Genomic DNA, 18,280 nt, shown 5'->3' on the forward strand with positions numbered 1-18,280 from the left:
AGAGCCGCTTTCGCCAAAAGCGGCTCTTCGTTGAGGCATGCGCCCATACACAATATGTGTATGGGCGTATGCCTTTCCCTCCTCACCTGCACACCAAGCGGCACCACAAACTTTGAAGTGCAATAAATACTATCACTATCATATACGCATCTGAGCATTTGACCGCAGCGTGACATGGATGAAAACGAACGAAAGGCTCTGCACGCTGCGGCTCAGCGTCTACGCAGACAAGCACCACCAGAGCTTCGCCATGCATCATTCACCACGTGGAGATGCGGTTTTTTTGTTTTTTTTTAAGATTTATTTTGGGATCCAGGTAATGCACCTTCTCCAACTTTCGCATTATATCACCACTGCTATAGTCAGATACAACATAAGAAAAACAGCGCGTGGGTAAAAAGGGCGATAACTAGAAGAGCGACTTCTTTCCTCAACAGCAGGCGGGCCGAGTAATGGTTTCGTTTTCAGTAAGATTAAACCGGCGGCGGCGACGCGTCTCGTGACCCTTTGCGGCACCGCGCCGCCTGGGCACGCCATTAGCGTTGCCGCACAATCTGCACAATCTCCACCCATCAAATATGGCGCCTCGTACAAACACGGATTCCTTCCGGTCTGTTTGACAATTACATAGCGCTCTCTCTACCTTTTGGATCGCGTTAGTCGAGTGCCAGGTGATCGAGGCTGAATTCCACTTTCTGCGGGGCCATCTGCTTTTACTGAACCAGGAATGTCGGCGGAAACGAAAACGGTAAGCTTCTTCGCTTGCCCTTGATTGGGATCCTCGCGAGCTCGTCTTTTGTTCGGCCCGGCGGCCGTTCCCGATTTGTGACGAAATCTCGGCAACTACCGGAGCTCGCGCTTCTCCTTCACATTTCTCTTGACGGTACCTGTACTTACCTGTCTTCTAAGCTCGGGCTCACGGCCGTCTTTCCTCCGTGTGCGCAACAAACTGATAGGTGTGTGAACGAGCCACGTAATGTATGTTTGTTTCCGCTCTTGGAAACCCCGCCAACTTAGCTAGCTCGTGTTTTTCTGACCCGTTTCGCCAATGTCGAGCGTCCACTAACCTGTTTGTCGACAGTTCTCCAACCCAGAGACCGCTGGTTACGTTGGTTTCGCCAATCTGCCTAACCAAGTCCACCGAAAGTCCGTGAAGAAAGGGTTCGAGTTCACTCTTATGGTCGTAGGTGAGTTATAACGAGTGAATCAGTTATTAGTTAGCATGACCCGCGATCGACTTTTTGTGCCAGGAAAGAGGGAAACCTTATCCCCGATCATGCTGATTTTTGAACCGAAGCTTATTTAACCATGGTCTTCCAAGACTTTTTGCTGTAGTATCAGTAAATGTGGTGAATTGTCGAGGAGACTAGATAATCATGCTTCTGTCGGAATGCTTAAATCGTGAAAGCAGAAAACATTTTTTTTTTAAATTTATTTGAACATTAGAAGTTCATGATTTTAGACCCATGAAGTCCAAGCAAAGCACAGAGGGAGTGGGGCAAAGAACTTGAAAAAGGAAGCTCTGGGATGCCTCGGAGTACCAGCAAACATTTTTCTAAGCAAGAGCTTCTTCAGAGCTTCAAAGAAGCCTCTTGGCTGAGCATCAGCTGCCATTCTGTGGCTCCTTTCAATTCCATTGCCGGCACATTGGTAGTTTAGCCTTATGTTACAGTACAAGAAACTTTGTCCAAATTGCAAACTAAAAACATACTTTTCGTGTAAGGATTGTCAAAATATTTGGTGCTGATGGAAATCGCCCATCTGCGCCAAGTCCTTATTTCAAACTCTTCTTGTTCACACTCCGCCCATTGAAAAACACGGCGAAAGTGCACAAGTACGCACCTGATCTTGCCAACCTGCCGTCTGCTTCCACACGATGGTCTATTTGCTATCGTCAATGTCACCATGGCAATGAAGCGTCTTCTTTATGGATCTGAAGTGAGTAGTGGGTGGGTCCACCTTGCAAAACTCCTCTGCTAACGCGATTGCTGCAACATTAGCCAAAGTTGGTTGCGCCGTTGTGGAGGTCAACGTGTCCGCACGCAGTGTGGACTGTTTGGCAGCCTAGCTTGGAGCCCAAGCTAGCGTCGCATTGGTAGCTGACAATGTTCGAAAGATGGCGTGGCTGTAGCTGGCTTCAGACGCTGTGTTCACATGCATGTCTATTGACATTTGATGACCATAGAGATGGACTTTATTGTGCGAAAAAAGACTGTGGTGTATTGAGTTCAGGTGCATACTTGGGCTCTTTCGGTATGTTTCTCAATGGGTGGAACGTAAACAAAAAGAGTCTGAAATAAGGACTTAATGTAGATGGCTGATTTCTCCAGCGCTTAATAGTTTGATGAATCTTGCAGGAAAAGCATGTTGTTTTGGCGGTCCGATGGCTGGTTTTCTCTCCTGGAACATCGGCCAAAGTACCAAACTGCCCCATGACCAATGCAGTGTTTCAAAATTGCCTTAAAGTGGCACTCTGGTTTGCTTGTTTTTGATGGCATATTGTTTGTTGAGCTTTAGTCATTAAAAATGACCAGTTCTGATGGCAAGACATTTTACTAATCTCCCAGCAATAGAAATTCATGTGCGGTTTTTCTCTTGACCAATAAAAATAGTTAATTACGTGGAGATTCTAAATGTTACTATTATTGCTCTGTTTAGGCGCATTGTGGATTATAGTTGGCAAAAACGTCAAATCTTTGGGTGTAAGAGACGTAATACAGAAATTATTGTTTGGTGCCTGCTCCAAGGTGCAGAAAGAGGGCCGTGTCACAATCTTTGATTAGGTTTTTAATGGGGAAATCGGCTGCCCATGAGTGTTTTTTCGGGTCTTTTAGGATGGTTAGAGCCGATAGATTGAGTTATCACCATAAATAAATGACCTCCGGATTCATTTGAATACCCCTATAAAAGGACACTGAAACATTTGTTTTTTTGAGTACCTGGGAAGGTTACTTAGTCACAAAATTGACGTTCTGCCAAAGAAAATGTTTTAGTGTATGTATTTGCTAGATTCATCTGTGCGATTCCAAAATGCTTCTTTTTCGAGGTTGATGTCTCGCAATAAAGTCATGCTTCAAAATCGCTCCTAATGCAGAATGAATCTAGACACGTAAATAGTGGCCTCGAGATAGACCTAGAGGTGGTGCTACTGTTGCACTATCATCATCATCATCATAGTGTAAATAGGCCATATCTCCAAGTTTGCGTGGGGAGACGCTGTAGATTTTTGCGTTTATTTTGTTGCATGGTATCATTTGGGAAAACAATTTTAGCGAAAAATGGTGCGGTACTTTTCGTTGTTTCAGTAATGATCATATCGTGTCACAAGCATACAACTGAAATTTATAAAATTTATTTATTATTTATTACATACTGCAGGCCTTGATTAGGCCCTTGCAGGTGTGAGATACAGATCCCAAAGATGCAGAGAATAGAAAAAAAAAAAAGACATTTCAACCATCATTCTACATAACTAACGGTATGGAGAATCAGCGCCCGAATACAAAAATGTGACAGAAAATGTAATGGCATGAATTAAAAAGGGTGATCATAGAGTGCTCTATTGATGTCAGGGGAGATAATAATATCATAGAGCAGTGCGTTCCAATTAGATATTGTGTGGTGGATGCTTGTGTGGATGCGTTGTCTGCTCTATACACAGTGGGAAGCATGGATCCTCACGACAGATGCCTGTTTTCAGGTCACGTGCACTTTTTACGTTAAATATTTGTTCCTTTTCGAATGGTTGTAGCCTTTCACTGGCATGGAAATTCAACAAAAAGAAAGAATCCCAAACCAAATATTTACATAACATTGCAGCTGTGGGCTGTCGAATCATAGGTTTTACGCATTTCTTTCTCGCACAACTCTTGGCTTTTGCAGAAATGTAAATGTTGCGCATTGAGAGAAGTTAGTGCTGATGGTTATCAGAAATTCCCATGTTTTCGCTAACCTCTAGGTGCAAGAAAGTTGTTGCCGCTGCAGTCAATCTATCCTTTTACCATGTCGTGCTGTGGGTGGAGTCTCAGTGATTTTATGTTGCGATGAGGAAAAAGTGTCCTCTCTAGTTACGACACGCAAACTGCTCATTGACCCGACGACTGAGGCAAGTGAAATAAACCATCCCGATAAATCTGTCGTGAGTGGATTAAAGGAGTGTAAGCGAGCAACGCAGCAGTATGCGTTTTATTAGATGGTCTTCTCGGTAGTATGGGTTCACCCGCTTCAGTGTTCTTGAGGAGTGCTAATATCCTAAATCTATGGCTAAGTTTTTTTGTTTTTTTTTTTCTTTTTAAACGTTGTAGACATTGTGACTCAAACGAACAACCCCAGCGGCACTCTTTTCCTGTCGAGTGCTTGCGACTCTCACCGGACTTTCCGATAACCCTCTGCCCTGACCTCGTGCATGTTAGGACTGGGCAATTCATAGACTAAACTTTAGATCAGTGGTCGGCAACCAGCGGCCCGCGGGCCGGATTCTGCCCGCGAGGTAGTATCATACGGCCCTCAGCCTCCCGGTAACCCCCACTCGCCCCCTACGCGGTCAGCTAAAGAAAAAAAAATAAAGTTGACTAATTCGCTGCCCGTCTGCAAGCAGACTTTTTCACGAATGAAGTGCATAAAATCCAACTTCCGCTCACGAATGACTGACGAGAACCTCCACAATGTTTTGCGACTCGCAGTTAGCAGCTTCAATGTGGATGTTCGTAGTTTGGCGAGCGCAGTTCAACACCAAAAGTCTCACTGAGAGGAGTCTCTAGGTTTTCGTGGAAATGTCGTATCTCATGTTGTTTGTCGTGAAATAAAGAAACTGTTCATTTTCGATTTATGTACGTCAATGTAAGTTCGTGCAAGTTCTTTTTTTTAAATTTTAACTCCCCCCCCCGCTGCTTGCCGTCCGGCCCGTTCCGCCTTGGCTTCATGGCGACTCGGCCCGCTTCGCCATAAGGTTGCCGACCACTGCTTTAGATGATTCGAGGAATGCTTTAATCACAATCTAATGTTTTCGCAGTTCAATCGAAGTCTTGAGATGGAAAAAGTTGGGCCAAAAAGAAAGTAAAAAATGTCTACTTTATAATTTCTGACGTCTTTATTTTTTTGAGGTCCCAGGTTTTCACGGTAAACCAGTTCAGCATTTTTGTGATTGTCATTGAGACTGATTGTTACGTTTAAATACTAACTGATAAACGACTTCTAAAAAGGCTACATGTATTTATATTTCTGTAGGCGTTGCAACGTCAAGTTTCAAATGGGTCTGCAATATGTTGTGTATGGCATAGTAAAAGCAGTAAAACAAATGTGTAGTTATATCATTTTTTCTATATTATGCCTGGAGATCAATCAGCTAACGGATTAGTCAATTGATTAAAGAATGGCAATCAATCGGGTAAATTTTTTTTAATAAACCCCTGCTCCAGTCAACATTCTCAATATTTTTAGAAACTATAACTTATGTCAGACAACAAAAATGCGTAGGACTCGCAGTTCTACGAACCACAGTACTGAAAGTATGGAAGCATGAAACTTAATATTTCTTGCTTCGCTGAATATCCACGCATGTAAAATGATACAATACAACCTTTAGCAAAAAAGAAGTAACAACAAAAACAACAAGCATTTAATAAGGAGAGTGCCGCTCAGCCGGAAACAGGCTTTCGCCGTCAAGATCCATGCTTCTCAACGTATGCCCATAACAGACAATGCCACGGTATACACGCTTGCGGATGTTTATAATTTCGGCCTCACGGTGGCAACATGTTTCGATCATAGTCGAACCAAGCTAAAGCATGTTTTTTTTTCTTTGACGAAAGGTCGTTTTGTGACATCAGTGGCCCATCTAGGCACTTAAAAACAAAGTTTTTTGGGGAGTTAAGTGTTCCTTTAAAGGCCGACGACCAGACCCGATATTCTGCGAGACAGAAGATCCTCTTCACCATGGGGGAGGAGGATACACGCAGTGGAGGACAGGGTAGAAGGTGGAGAGGAGAAAGCGGGGGAAAAGTGGAAAGCGCGAACTGGTCGTCGGTCTTTAAGGTAATTCAAGAGTTGCCACAGTGCCTTAGGGTTGTCGTTACTTTTCGATGCAAACAGGGGAGTCTGGGCTCGGGAAATCCACGCTTGTCAACAGCCTGTTCCTGACGGACCTGTACCCAGAACGCCAGCTTCCCGATGCCAGCGGTAGGGTTCTCGACAGTCATCTCGCCATCGTGCCTTGTGTTTAATGAATGCGACGCATCCTCCCCAACAGGAAAAGTGAAGCAAACAGTCGCTCTGGATGCCTCGACCGTGGAGATCGAAGAGAGGGGGGTCAAGCTGCGTCTTACCGTGGTGGATACACCGGGCTTCGGGGATGCCATCGATAACACGGATTGGTACGTCACCTGTGCTCTGTAGGCCTGCAGCTCTCAAGTTTTAGACGGCGCCCCTGGCTAGCGAAAGCAGATATTTTTAGGTCGCGTTTTGTGAAACAAAACAACATTAGCAAGTTGAAAGGAAATTATTTTACCGTTTTGATAAGATGCCGAGGCACAACTTCGCACTGTTCTCTTGCTGATTTGAAAGGTGTTTAATTTTTTTCAGATGCTCCGTTAGTGCGCCTGGACAGATGTAGCATGATACACAGGAATGGGATGCCTATGGACCATGCTGGTCCATAGGCATCCCATTATCATATGATGATGGTATGCTAGGACGTCCCTTTATGTAAGCACGAGATGGTTGCATCCCGCCAACGCTAACGGAGCCTATGATGTCTCCTTCGTGGTCGTGTCTTGTGGACGCTACGCTACGACTCTTACAATACAGGAAAGGCTATTAATATGTAAATACCCTTTCTCATGTTCCTGTACTGGTTTGCAAATGCAGCACGCTTGTGGCTATGTTTATTCACTAACTTGAGCTAAGCCTGGTTTACTTTGCAAGTTTTGGAATGCCTGGATGAGAAAACTTGGGATTGAGTATGTCTCGTTAAATTCCCTGTGGGGGTAGTATATTGGAGGACATTTTTTTGGGCTGTAATAATTCTCCATGTTCTTAAAGTTTTCTGGAATTGCCTACGACTTGTTGTGTAGTTAGGTCCAACGAAATTGTGCTGTATGGGCCAGTAATGTGCCCATGGTATGGACCAGGGGTCGGCGACCTGTGGCCCCTGGCACAACACCCCCCCCTCCCTTGCCGCTTCGTTGCAAGGACTTGAGGACCACACAGCGGTTTTGACCTCAAATGGGGTTGAACACGAACCAGGAGTGCACTCAGTTGGCATTGTCAGGCATCCCCATACTTGGGTGGAGACCATCTTCCCTTCATGCCTTTTCTTCGCCTGCCCCCTCCTCCCCTTCACTTTGCGACTTGTCATCCGGCCTCCTCTGTGTCGGCTTTGTGGTGACTCGGCCCACCGCTGCAAAATGTTGCTGACACCTGTTATAGACCAAAACGCCTCTTAAAAACAATTCCTTGTTTTCCCACACCACTTATGGACACTGCGCGTGTGCGAAAACAAGATTCGCACAAGGCAAGGCGTCTGCACGCGTGCCGTGCCGACGATGGCGCCACCGAACTGGCGTGACGCGAGAGTCGCGTGTTGGTATATTGTCTTCCGTTTTGCTTTTGTTGTAAACTAAATGGGTAATGTGCACCTCTTCATGCACCTGCTTCGTCGGGAATAAAGTGAAAGTGACTAAAAAACGAGGACAGCAAAAAGACGAAAATTTGAAGTCTTTACGGAAAAGGCATGCGAGGGGAACGTTTGAACAGAATGGGGGACATTTCAGCAGCGAGCACCGTAAGTATGGTACCTGGAACGTGTCTCGGTCTGGTGTGGTGTTTATCGCGTCCACAAAAGCGGTCCCTCGATTTCCTCCCGAGAACGTCGTAACAATGTCATGCTGTCGCCGGCCTTGTTTCCGGCTGTGTCGCGGCGGCGGAGGTTGATGTGGTAGACACCTGTTTTTCTGCAGGGTTGTTCTCTATCTCGGTAGTCCACGGGAGCTTCAGCGGCCAGAAGTTTCGTCACTGCGACGACGGCGACGCTCGTGTTCCCTCGTGCACTTTTTCGGAACTTCTATACCCAACCTCCAGGATCATGACGTCCGACGGCGTGACACTCTTGCGACGAGACCACCTTCGATGCATGGGCGAAATGAGAGACTAAACACAGCGGTCGGAGACGCGTGCCAGGCACTGCAGTGCAAGATTTGACGTGTTCCCTTCCTGCGTCTTTTTGTTTGACTCCGAGGTTTCTTTTATGGCGGTAACCGCTGTGCCCCTTTCTGGCAAAGGAATGCTTGTGTACAGATGCAAAACTTCACTCTACACAGGAGGCACTGCTCTCCCTCTCCCTGTCGTTCCTCACACCCGGCAAGGCTCTCTCTCGCTCTCCCCTTCTCCCCCCCCCTGTAGGCCACTGCCGTTGCAAAATACCCACATAGACACGCTCCCTCGCTTCCCCACTGCCACCACCCATAGTATACATACGCGAGCTGTTCTGTAAAGGCAACACAACTTGCACGCATACTTTCGCTTCTTCCACCGCAGGCGTGGTCACGGGCACCCCCGTCCTTAACAACTGTTTCAGAAAAAACAAAAGCATGTCTCTGCTTCTTTTTAACACATGCAACATCTCGCAGAATCGTTCTGCCAGAGCACGCATCTCACGCATGTCTCCTACATCAATTTCACTGAAAGGAAAGAACCCATTGCAAACATTGTACTACAGCGCACTGGTTGAAGGCAAATCTCCTTCAACATGCCTTTCCACAATGCAGCAGCTGTCACAGTCAATCGCAGCACGCTTTGTGTGTTCGTTTGCAATTTTTTTTTCTCACCACAGGTTTTACAAGCTACAAATAAAACAATGTGAATTTTTTTTTTTTTTTAAATTTGGAAGTTTACTAGTTTTTTTGTATTGTTTCCCTCCAACAGCAATGTATGATTCTGTTGCAGCTTCAAGTCAATCATCCAGTACATCGAGGACCAGTTTGAGCGCTTCCTGTGCGACGAGAGCGGGCTGAACCGACGCAACATCACGGACAACAGGGTGCACTGCTGCTTCTACTTCATCTCGCCCTTCGGCCACGGGCTCAAGCCCCTGGACGTCCAGTTCATGAAGATGCTCCACAACAAAGTCAACATTGTGCCCGTCATCGCCAAAGCGGACGCACTCACCAAGAAGGAGGTCATGCGTCTCAAGAGGAAGGTGCGTCGTCTGCTGTTCCTTTCACCCCAAAAGACAGGTGTATGCACACAAACGTTGCAGTAGACGTTCCCGCGAGGGGTTCGATTCTTGGCCGAGGTACCCGCAATGTGACAAAGGCTCATTGCAGAGTTTTTCCGATTCTTTGTATTTCAGTGTCTATTTTCAATGCCGCGAAAGAAATTCGTCATTTATGGGAGCCTATTTCGAAGAAAAAAGGACAAACGCACGGGATTCCCCAATTTACCGAATTAATTGGTAGTCTTCCCGGTGCCAATAAGAGAAGGAAATGAGGTAAGGAGTGTGGTTCTCGAAGAAGGAAGCTTCCCGGACAGTTCTGTACAAGCCATGTTCCAGGTTGGCACAGAATAAAGCTGTAGTTCAAGATTTCTTTCAGAAACCTTTTTTTCTTTTTTGTTCTAGATAACTTTATTTTGGCTTTTTCTTTTTTTCTTTTTTCTTAATTTTTGTTCATATTGGCTTGGGCATTACCTTTTGGGGTTCATCGGTGTATACCGAAGAGATGGAACTTTAGTCGCGATACGCAATGGGAAAAGCGTACGTTTCCGATTCGACATGTGCTGACTGCCGAACCATGTTTCTCCTGCCACCAGATAATGCAGGAGATAGCCGAGCACGGGATCCGCCTTTATCCGCTGCCGGACTGCGACTCCGACGAAGACGAGGAGTACAAGGAGCAAGTGAAGCAGCTCAAGGTATATTGCTAACAAAACTCGTGTATCGTTTCGGCAGCGATGGATAGCTTTGCCAGAGAGGTGGACTGACGGCTCGTGGGTGTTCTCGAAATGTTTGAGTTGCGAAACTTCCCGTTACAAATGCCCATTGAGTCGGCATTAGCGTGAAGCTCTCACTCGTAGTGCCCCATGTTTACAGAGGTTCTGTCTACCTGCACTTCCCAGCCCAGTGGTTCTCAACCATTAATGTTTTGCGGAACCCTTGTGGATCGGAGGGGATGATAGAGGACCCCGTTCGTGGTGAGGTGAAGGGAAAGTTATAGGTTAAGTATGATAATGATTTAATGTGTGAATATAATTAAGGGCTAGTGTGGGGTAGGGTTTTATAGATAAGTTTTGTTAGCATATTCCCATCTCTTTGTGCGTTACATATATGCAAACACACACGAGAAAACTTGCCCAGAAATTGGAACGTTACCTCTCAACCTAAAAGATGGACAGGCTTGACTGACAGGGCAGGGCTTTGCGGACCCCAAATGGTCCGCAGACCCCCATTTGAGAACCACTGACCTAGCCCAGGGGTGGCCAAGCTGCGGCTCACGAGCCGCATGCGGCTCTTTGCGCGTTAAAGTGCGGCTCGCAGCTCCCTCCCCTACCCCCCCCCCCCCCTCCACCCCCCTACTCCCCTGCCTTCCTCCTGGTCACACAAGCACTTCTCCAAACATAGAAATGGAGAGCGTTTTAAATCGAAAGACATTTTGCGCTTTGGTAGTCTTGTGCTACTGCTTTCTTACGTACAGTTGGACTGCTTTTGACTCGAATGGATTGAAAGCAGTTCGAGCTTTGTTTACAGCTCTGGTGGGGCATCTCTCTGGATTTTACAGTATTTATAATAATATTGTTATCTCTTCTGGTGAGGGCTCAACAGCAGTTGCATTTATTTTTGTGCACGAAAGGGTGACTTGTAGAGAAAATAGAGAACACATTGTTACTGCTTTTTTTTTTTTCAACAATACACACTTGCAAGCTTGCACTGATGACGCCTCAAAACCGAAACTCGTGTATCGTGACTGCGCCCCCTACTACCCAACCCCGTTGTCACTCCAGTTTTGCAAAATGACACTGATACAATTATCTTGCAAAATATCACCTTATTTAGTAAAAACTGCATCAATATGCATTTTGAAAAAGAAAACCTAAAATGTTTTTTTTTTGCACGAAAAAACAAAATTTCAACTTTTAGGTCAGGCAACAATGTATTTTTGCCGAATCTTTAGAAAAGTTCGGCAAAAATTGGGCTTTTGCCGAGTATTTAGAAAAGTTTGGCAAAAATTCGGCTTCGCAGAATCCCGAGATTCGGTGCCAAATTTTCGATTCAGCAAAAGTTCGGCCCATCACTACTTGTTAGCCACAGTCTGAAAATTGTTTCGTGATATCTTTAATGTTTTTACACCGCACTCATTGGGAGTTTGCTGGGATGTGCTTGGCTGGCTTCATCTTTGCCTCAGTATCGAAGCAACCATTGAAATGCACTCGACCATTCAGATAGCTTTCACTTTAGACCTCGGTGAATGTTAAAAATCGAGTGTTGGTACATGGTTCCAAGTCCACCTGTTCTGTGCAGTGCTGTAACAGGAACGAGCGAGTGCGTGACTTCGGAACGTCCTCTCTCTGTGCAAGTTATTGTGCATCATGTTGTAGAGCTGTCTGCCTATACCATCCGATAGGTGGCATATTTATTTTATTTATTTGAGAATATTGCTGGCTAACTTTTGAGGGCCAAGGCATGATAAGACAACATCATCAATGAGTCAAATAAACACAACAATTAGCAAGTAGCGTAGTCATTGGTGACAGGAAAAGTTCATTAACTGCACTTGCAAATACAGCAGTAGAAGCAATCGCCGTCACACTTGGAGGCAACTCATTCCACTCATAAACAGAACGAAAAAACAAAGAAATATTTAACATCTTTTTTACAATGGAACTCGAGAAGAATTCTTGTGCTTCTGCCTTGTGTCACGACTCGCGTTATTGGGGAGGAGATCAGACCATCACGCCCCGAGCGGTTAGCTTTAGAACTACACGTATGGGGACAACAAATACAATGACTCAGCGCTCGGCTGACTTAACCGAACGCGGCGTCAGCGTTCGGCTGGAGTTTGTGTTTTTCGGTGAGGGGGAGGAGGGGTTATTTTGTTATCACTCCGGCCTGCATGAACAATGCAGCATGCACGGTGCCCAGCTGAGCACAAGAGCCCAAGTGGGTCAAGCTCACATTCTCTGACGACTGCTTTCGGTGTAGATCCGGCACTTAACGTCACTTCGTTTATTGTTAGTATTTTTACATTACACTGTGCCCCGCATTCTATTGAAGATGATGATATGGACATGCGCACAAGTCCTATGGCATGTTCACAGGCCTTGTGTTGGGTAAACACCAAGTTGAGGGGACAACAAACAGGTCAGAGCGCCCCCTATGGTTCGATTTCCTGCCCAATACTGCAAATAGTCATTAAAGTTTAAACCAGTTTTATTACGAGTCATGCAAAAATTTCGAAAGCTTTACTTTCCTTGGACGCGATAATATAGACACTCCAGAGGCAGTGTAGAACGGTGTCACATGCAAACCTTTGCCGCATAAGTTATTAATAAATCACTTTTTTTGAAGGCCTTCCAATTGATCAATGAGAGATTGTGAGTGTGGGTTCCATACGATGTCAGCATATTCCAGCAAGGCATGAATTGGCGATTTATAGGCCGTCAGTTGTGTCGCAGAAGTACAGTGACACATTTATAGCAGGGTCTGAAACATGCAACCCGCAACTCTCTGTGACGCGGCCCGCAAGTATCCCGTGGCTACCAGCTCCCGTTCCTACGCCTCGAGGGCTATGCACGCGCCGTAAACATATCGTCAAATCCTTTCAGCTCAATAAGAAGCTCTGCTCAAAAAACGTGTTCACACATTTTGGCATATTCTTTTTTTTTTTTTTTACAGATTTTTGTTTTGTATAAATATTTGCTTCTCAGTCATTTCTTGTGCAAATCAGCCGGGATAACAATACCACTACTAGGTTACAACAGCAAGCTGTTTGCTCAAGGACGCACCTTGGCTGCACAAACTCGCTCAGTTGGAGAAAGTGCCAAAAATAAAGAGCTTTATTTTTGGCAGTTAAAATGAAAGTATTTTCTGGCAATCGCCAGAAAAAAAAAAAAAAAAAAAAAGCCTATTGTATAAGAATTTTTTAAAATTTTTGTTCTGAGCCTCGCGGTTTGTGTGACAAGGCAACGGCAGTGCGCTTTCTCTCGTTCTGTCGAAAATGTCAGCACATGGGCATTTGTCTATGCCCATGTGCATATGTGTGTTCATCCGTGCAATGTCGCCACGAGGCAACATACAGTATGTTATGCGTTACCATTGCCCTTTCTAAAGTTGCGTCGTCCGACGACTGTGCCCAGGAGTCTGTCCCCTTTGCGGTGAGCTCGTCGGTCCAGCTGATCGAGGTCAAGGGTCGGAAGGTGCGGGGTCGCCTCTATCCCTGGGGCGTCGTCGAGGTGGAGAACCCGGAACACGGCGACTTCATCAAGCTGCGCACCATGCTCATGTGCGTAGGCCCTGCTTTTTAGTCTCCCGCAATGACGCGCTCTTCTTGTCGGGGCCTCAGCAAAGGGGGTTATTGTTGTGTTGGGTGGCATGTGCGTAATGCATACATTTTTTTTTCTCGTCCCGGGAGACGCGCATTAATTATGGTCTTGGGACAATCGACTGGGATCTGCTATGCCTGCGGGCACTTTTTAATCAATTGAGGCGGCGCTTGGTTGTGTTGCACACACGTTTAGGTGGGACAAAATCAGTCAGCCCCAGTGGACATCCGGGGTCTCCTCTGTAGATGAGAAATTTAGCCAGTGCAGTACTGCTGCTGGCCTGCGGTCCTCGATGCGTACCGCACAACAGTGATACACAAGCACGCCGGTACAGTGCTCGTCCAGATTGGAACGGGCAGAGGTTGGCACTGAACCCAGGAGCCCTGCATTGCGGGTCGAGTCCCCCCCCCACACAGAGCTGCAGCATGTCAACTCACTCGGCCACCGGTCCCTCCGCCATACTTCGGTATTTTCGCGTAAATTTATAATATGTTAGTCTCATTAGAAAATAGGTTGTATATTCCTCTCCTTTATGTTTTTTGTTATGGTGGAATCAGCTATATGAAGTACAGTGTTTTTGGTATGTAGCAGGTATTGGCGACGAGATGTTTTGGTGGTGCCACCTAGCGGGCGCCCTCCTGCGACGGAGTTGGTAAGATGCGAGCAGAAGACGACGCGCTATGTCAAAGTATGGAGTGTCTATATTAGTTTGCATCTATGTTGATAGAAACGGTTCACATTACAGCTTGCGCAGAGTGCGTCAGGGCTATTCACAGCCTCTGATTCTTGTTTTTTTTTTGGATATGATTGATGCTGCAGAGAAAGGTTTTGCATTCACCAAGGTAAATGACGTGCTGTCTTCTTAGCTGTGCACGCACGCACAGTTGTGTTGCAAAGCGCCGCACACTTGTTTTAGCTACATTGAGTTTGCCGATATCGACACTTCTATCCAAGTGCGACTCCACAGTTCCTAATGAGCAAATGCTCGTCAGCAACTGACGCTTAGCTTCTCCCGCATCGAATATGTGGCAAAGAACTTCGTCACATCGCAACTTGTGCTTGAAAGAAAAGCAAAAATTTTCACAAATTCTAAGATTGTTGGACATGGCCAGGCAAATTCAGGCGATTGATTAATTTGTTCTATCCAGTTTTTTTTACTAAGAATTGTTTACAAATTTAAAATCACTCTTCGAGAAGTGCATCACACAATATGCGCATTTGGGTCCGCTAAATTAAACATACAAACGGGAGCACTTCATAGCAGGCGTATACCTCAATTTTTGGGACGCTGAAGTGTTACCAACTTACTAGATATAAAACTTTGGTCGCGAGGGGGTTTCGCACGTTTTGCGTCGACCGGGTGAATAAGCGGGAATTTGATTGAAACGACTCGGGAAGCAGCCACCGCTTCTTCCTGCCAGTTATTTTGAGGAAATGTTTGCTTACTGATTTACAAAATTCAAAAAGGAATCAACTTAGAACTAGTAAGAGACCAGCACTCACAAAACGCATTGGAACCAACAGGATACATGGAGTCGCTTTCACTGAAGCGTTTAATACACCCGCGAGAGGTGAATTTCGCTTTTCCATTTTCAGTTTACTGAGACATTCCTTTCTCAGTTTGATTTTATCTGAATCATAATAAAGAATACACCCTAGTCGCTGTGGTAGATGTTGTAGTGGGGTGAAGCGCTGGATATTCTATTTTCATCATCCAGTATTGGGGTCAAGAACAGCACACAACCGCCCCAGTGCTTCGACATCTCGGTGCCAAAAGTGTTTATTAGCGTGACTATGCGTGCCACGGTTTCAAGCTTCGGTAAAATGTCCTACTACAAATATCACTTCACCAAATAAACACAATGCGTGAAACAAGCTTTGCCGCGTGTCACCCAAACAGCGCATGAAGCGAGGTGACGAGCCGAGGGATCCATGATCTGCGCAGTCTGTCCCAGCCTGTCCTACCCATGACGTCATAAACGCTGACGATGATAGCTAGAGAAGAGCCCCCTGTAGTTCTTGCACGCTGCCAATAGGATTTAGTTAGGGGAGTGGCATGCATCAAAAAGATCCACGAGACATTTCTGTTAGATGCTTTTCATTGCCAAGTACCGGGGAAGCTATGTCTGCTAAGCCACTATTCACAAGCTGAAAAAAACCGAAAAGATTACGTGCTTTGGTGAAGAGGTGACGCGACGCGAACGTTGTCGCACCCTTCTTTTGCAGCACTCACATGCAGGACCTGCAGGAGGTGACTCAAGAACTGCACTATGAGAACTACCGGTCCGAACGACTGGCCGGCAAGGCGCCTCCAACGGCCAAGAAGCCAGTCGTGTAAGCGAAGCCTCGTGCACTCGAGTCTTGGTTGTGGCCACACTTGCATTCCTTGGAGCAGTCGGCAGACATTTGCCAAACAGACATTGCCAGGTTTGGCAATGTCGGCTCGAGGCAAAAAACTGGGTCAGCGGTAATAACTTTGGATCAGAAATTTGACTATGCAATTATGAAGCATGGAGTAGGCATATTGGCGCATATTGGCATATTGGTGCATTAAGCTTTGCGTAGACACACATCAAAGTTGGCTGGCTGTCAACCTCCTGCTGCAGCCGAGGCGGATTATATCAAACTTGGGTATTTTGAAATATTTTTCTGTTTCGAACAATCGAGACATCCCCTTGAAAATTCCACGTAGAAGTATCCACCACCCGGAACATTCGTAAAACCGGACTCCTGGTAGGTAGGCTTTCCCCTAACGCTGCCGTCGCTGAATTGTGATTGGTATGCATTCGCAAAGGCTGTGCGAGAAAAATCGTAGGGCATGCCAGCCGTTCCTCTAGCTCCAGCTGTGGAAAAGGTATGGGAGCAGAGGAGGAAAAAAAAAAAAAATTCGCTTTGCCCCCAAATAAAAAAAAAAAAAGAAAGCAAGCCTCTAACTGGACAAGATGTTCACAAGTGTTGTGCAATTGTGCTTGCACTGTCTTGTTTACCTTTTTTTTTTTTTTGCTGTTTTATTTAATGTGTTTGTTCTGCTTGTTTGGCTGTCGCTAAAGAGAATGTTGCTTTTCTTCGTCTCGCGCTCTTTTATTGTCGAAGGCTGGTGTCCTCAGATATTTGGGTTTCGTGGCCCGTGCCGTTGAGGGCCAGAAGACATTCCAGTCTTGTCTACGCAGTGGTAATGTAGACATGGGATAAGAGACAGTCAAAATGAAATTGCTCATAATTTACGAGAATGGTCAAGGCAAGGGAAAGTATGATGAGGTGATAGTGAAGATTATCACCAATAATCGTTGCGATAAGAGACTTAAAGGGGGAACAAGATACCCTGTGGCGGAGAGAAAGTGCATTGATCCCGACGTTGCATAAAAAGGAAAAATGAAACACTGCACAGTAATAACATGACATTTTACAGCGGGTGCCAAAATTTTCTTTAAATTTTCATGTGCCAGCCAGTCGTTCCTTGGAATCATCTTTCTATCTTGCTGAAATTCTAGTTTGTGCATTCACCCCTGAAACACAAAACTGGAGCGTCGGTTTTGGTTCCCAACACAGTCTCTTCGAAGCACTGAAAGCCTGACTTTACTAAAGGCACTTCTGAGCTCACCAACACTGTGGCTGCTTTTGGAGTCGACGCATTTTGGAGCAGGCCCACACATTGTGCATTCGTTTCGCATTGCAGGCCCCTGCCCGAGGAGAAGCTGACCGAGAAAGACAAGATTCTGCAGGAGAAGGAGGCGGAGCTGAAGCGAATGCAGGAGATGCTCAAGAAGATGCAGGAACAGATGCAGCAAGGGGCCACAAATGGGAGCGAACACCAGACCAAAGTCTGAAGATGATCGGGCAATGTCTTTCTTTTTTGTGTGCCGAAGTTCTTTTTTTGCCATCGAGAAAATGTGCCACTCAAAGTCACAAGTTTTAAGTAATGTTTGCATTTGTTTTATGCTTGTACTGCCAAAATGAACCATTTTTTTTAATAAGCTTGATTTTTATAATTTATATATGTATGGTGTGTTGTGTGCCATAGCATTTTCTTTTATTAGCCTAGCATAGTGTCCAGTATTAGGTGGAATGTCCATTATACCAGGGGAAGCATAAATCTTCAAATAACAAGGAAGGGGATAAAAGGTTTGTGAAAGCTTTTTTTTATAATAATTTGCAAATTTGATAAAGACGGGAAAAAAAAAATCCTAATTTTCTGTGAACATTTAACTTTGTTCCTACTGAATGTTTTCTCTTGCCAATGTCGTGTGGATCTCTTTTTAAGTTGAATTTGAAAGAATGGATTTGTGCGGTGATGCTAGTTTTACAGTTCTTTGGAGTAAGAGTTGTTTGCAAATAATTACCTCTTAAATAAGAAGCATACCTTGCATGTTACAAGTCTTTTTTTTTTTTTTTCTTTTTTTACACTAGCATCATGGCAAGGTGGAGTTTTTTTAAAATGACATAATAGTGAAGTTATTCTTTCCATAACTAAGGTTCCACTGAAGATTTGGAATAGGCGTGAAACACTATATCGTAAATATTCTTTCATAAATGATGTGTTCCAAGACTCCTCTTAGAAAAAAGTAAATGGCATACAGACCTGTTTAGTCTAGATGTGAAGTGCCTTTGAAGCATACTTTTTTTACAGAAGCTAATTTTCTACCAACCTAAGTCAAGTTTCATATAAGTGATTTTATCTTCATGTATTTTTGTAAAGTGAAACAATAAACATGCAAAATGCTTGTCTGTTTAAACCAAAAAGCACTAAAGC

General features: G+C 45.1%; 1 protein-coding gene across 1 annotated transcript; it reads left to right on the top strand.

Moving 5' to 3' along the window:
- Positions 1-346: 346 nt before the first annotated feature.
- LOC8034718 (septin-1) lies at positions 347-18,270 on the top strand. The gene is made up of 9 exons (XM_029978086.4): positions 347-748; positions 1,082-1,187; positions 6,091-6,177; positions 6,248-6,371; positions 8,941-9,193; positions 9,805-9,906; positions 13,345-13,490; positions 15,757-15,864; positions 17,207-18,270. Exons 1-9 carry the CDS (start codon positions 728-730, stop codon positions 17,355-17,357), a joined length of 1,098 nt encoding a protein of 365 aa, XP_029833946.1. The 5' UTR covers positions 347-727; the 3' UTR covers positions 17,358-18,270.
- Positions 18,271-18,280: the final 10 nt, after the last annotated feature.

Source organism: Ixodes scapularis, unplaced genomic scaffold (genome assembly GCF_016920785.2).
Source record: "Ixodes scapularis isolate PalLabHiFi unplaced genomic scaffold, ASM1692078v2 PGA_scaffold1__304_contigs__length_218370807, whole genome shotgun sequence".
In the NCBI taxonomy this organism is placed as follows: domain Eukaryota; kingdom Metazoa; phylum Arthropoda; class Arachnida; order Ixodida; family Ixodidae; genus Ixodes; species Ixodes scapularis.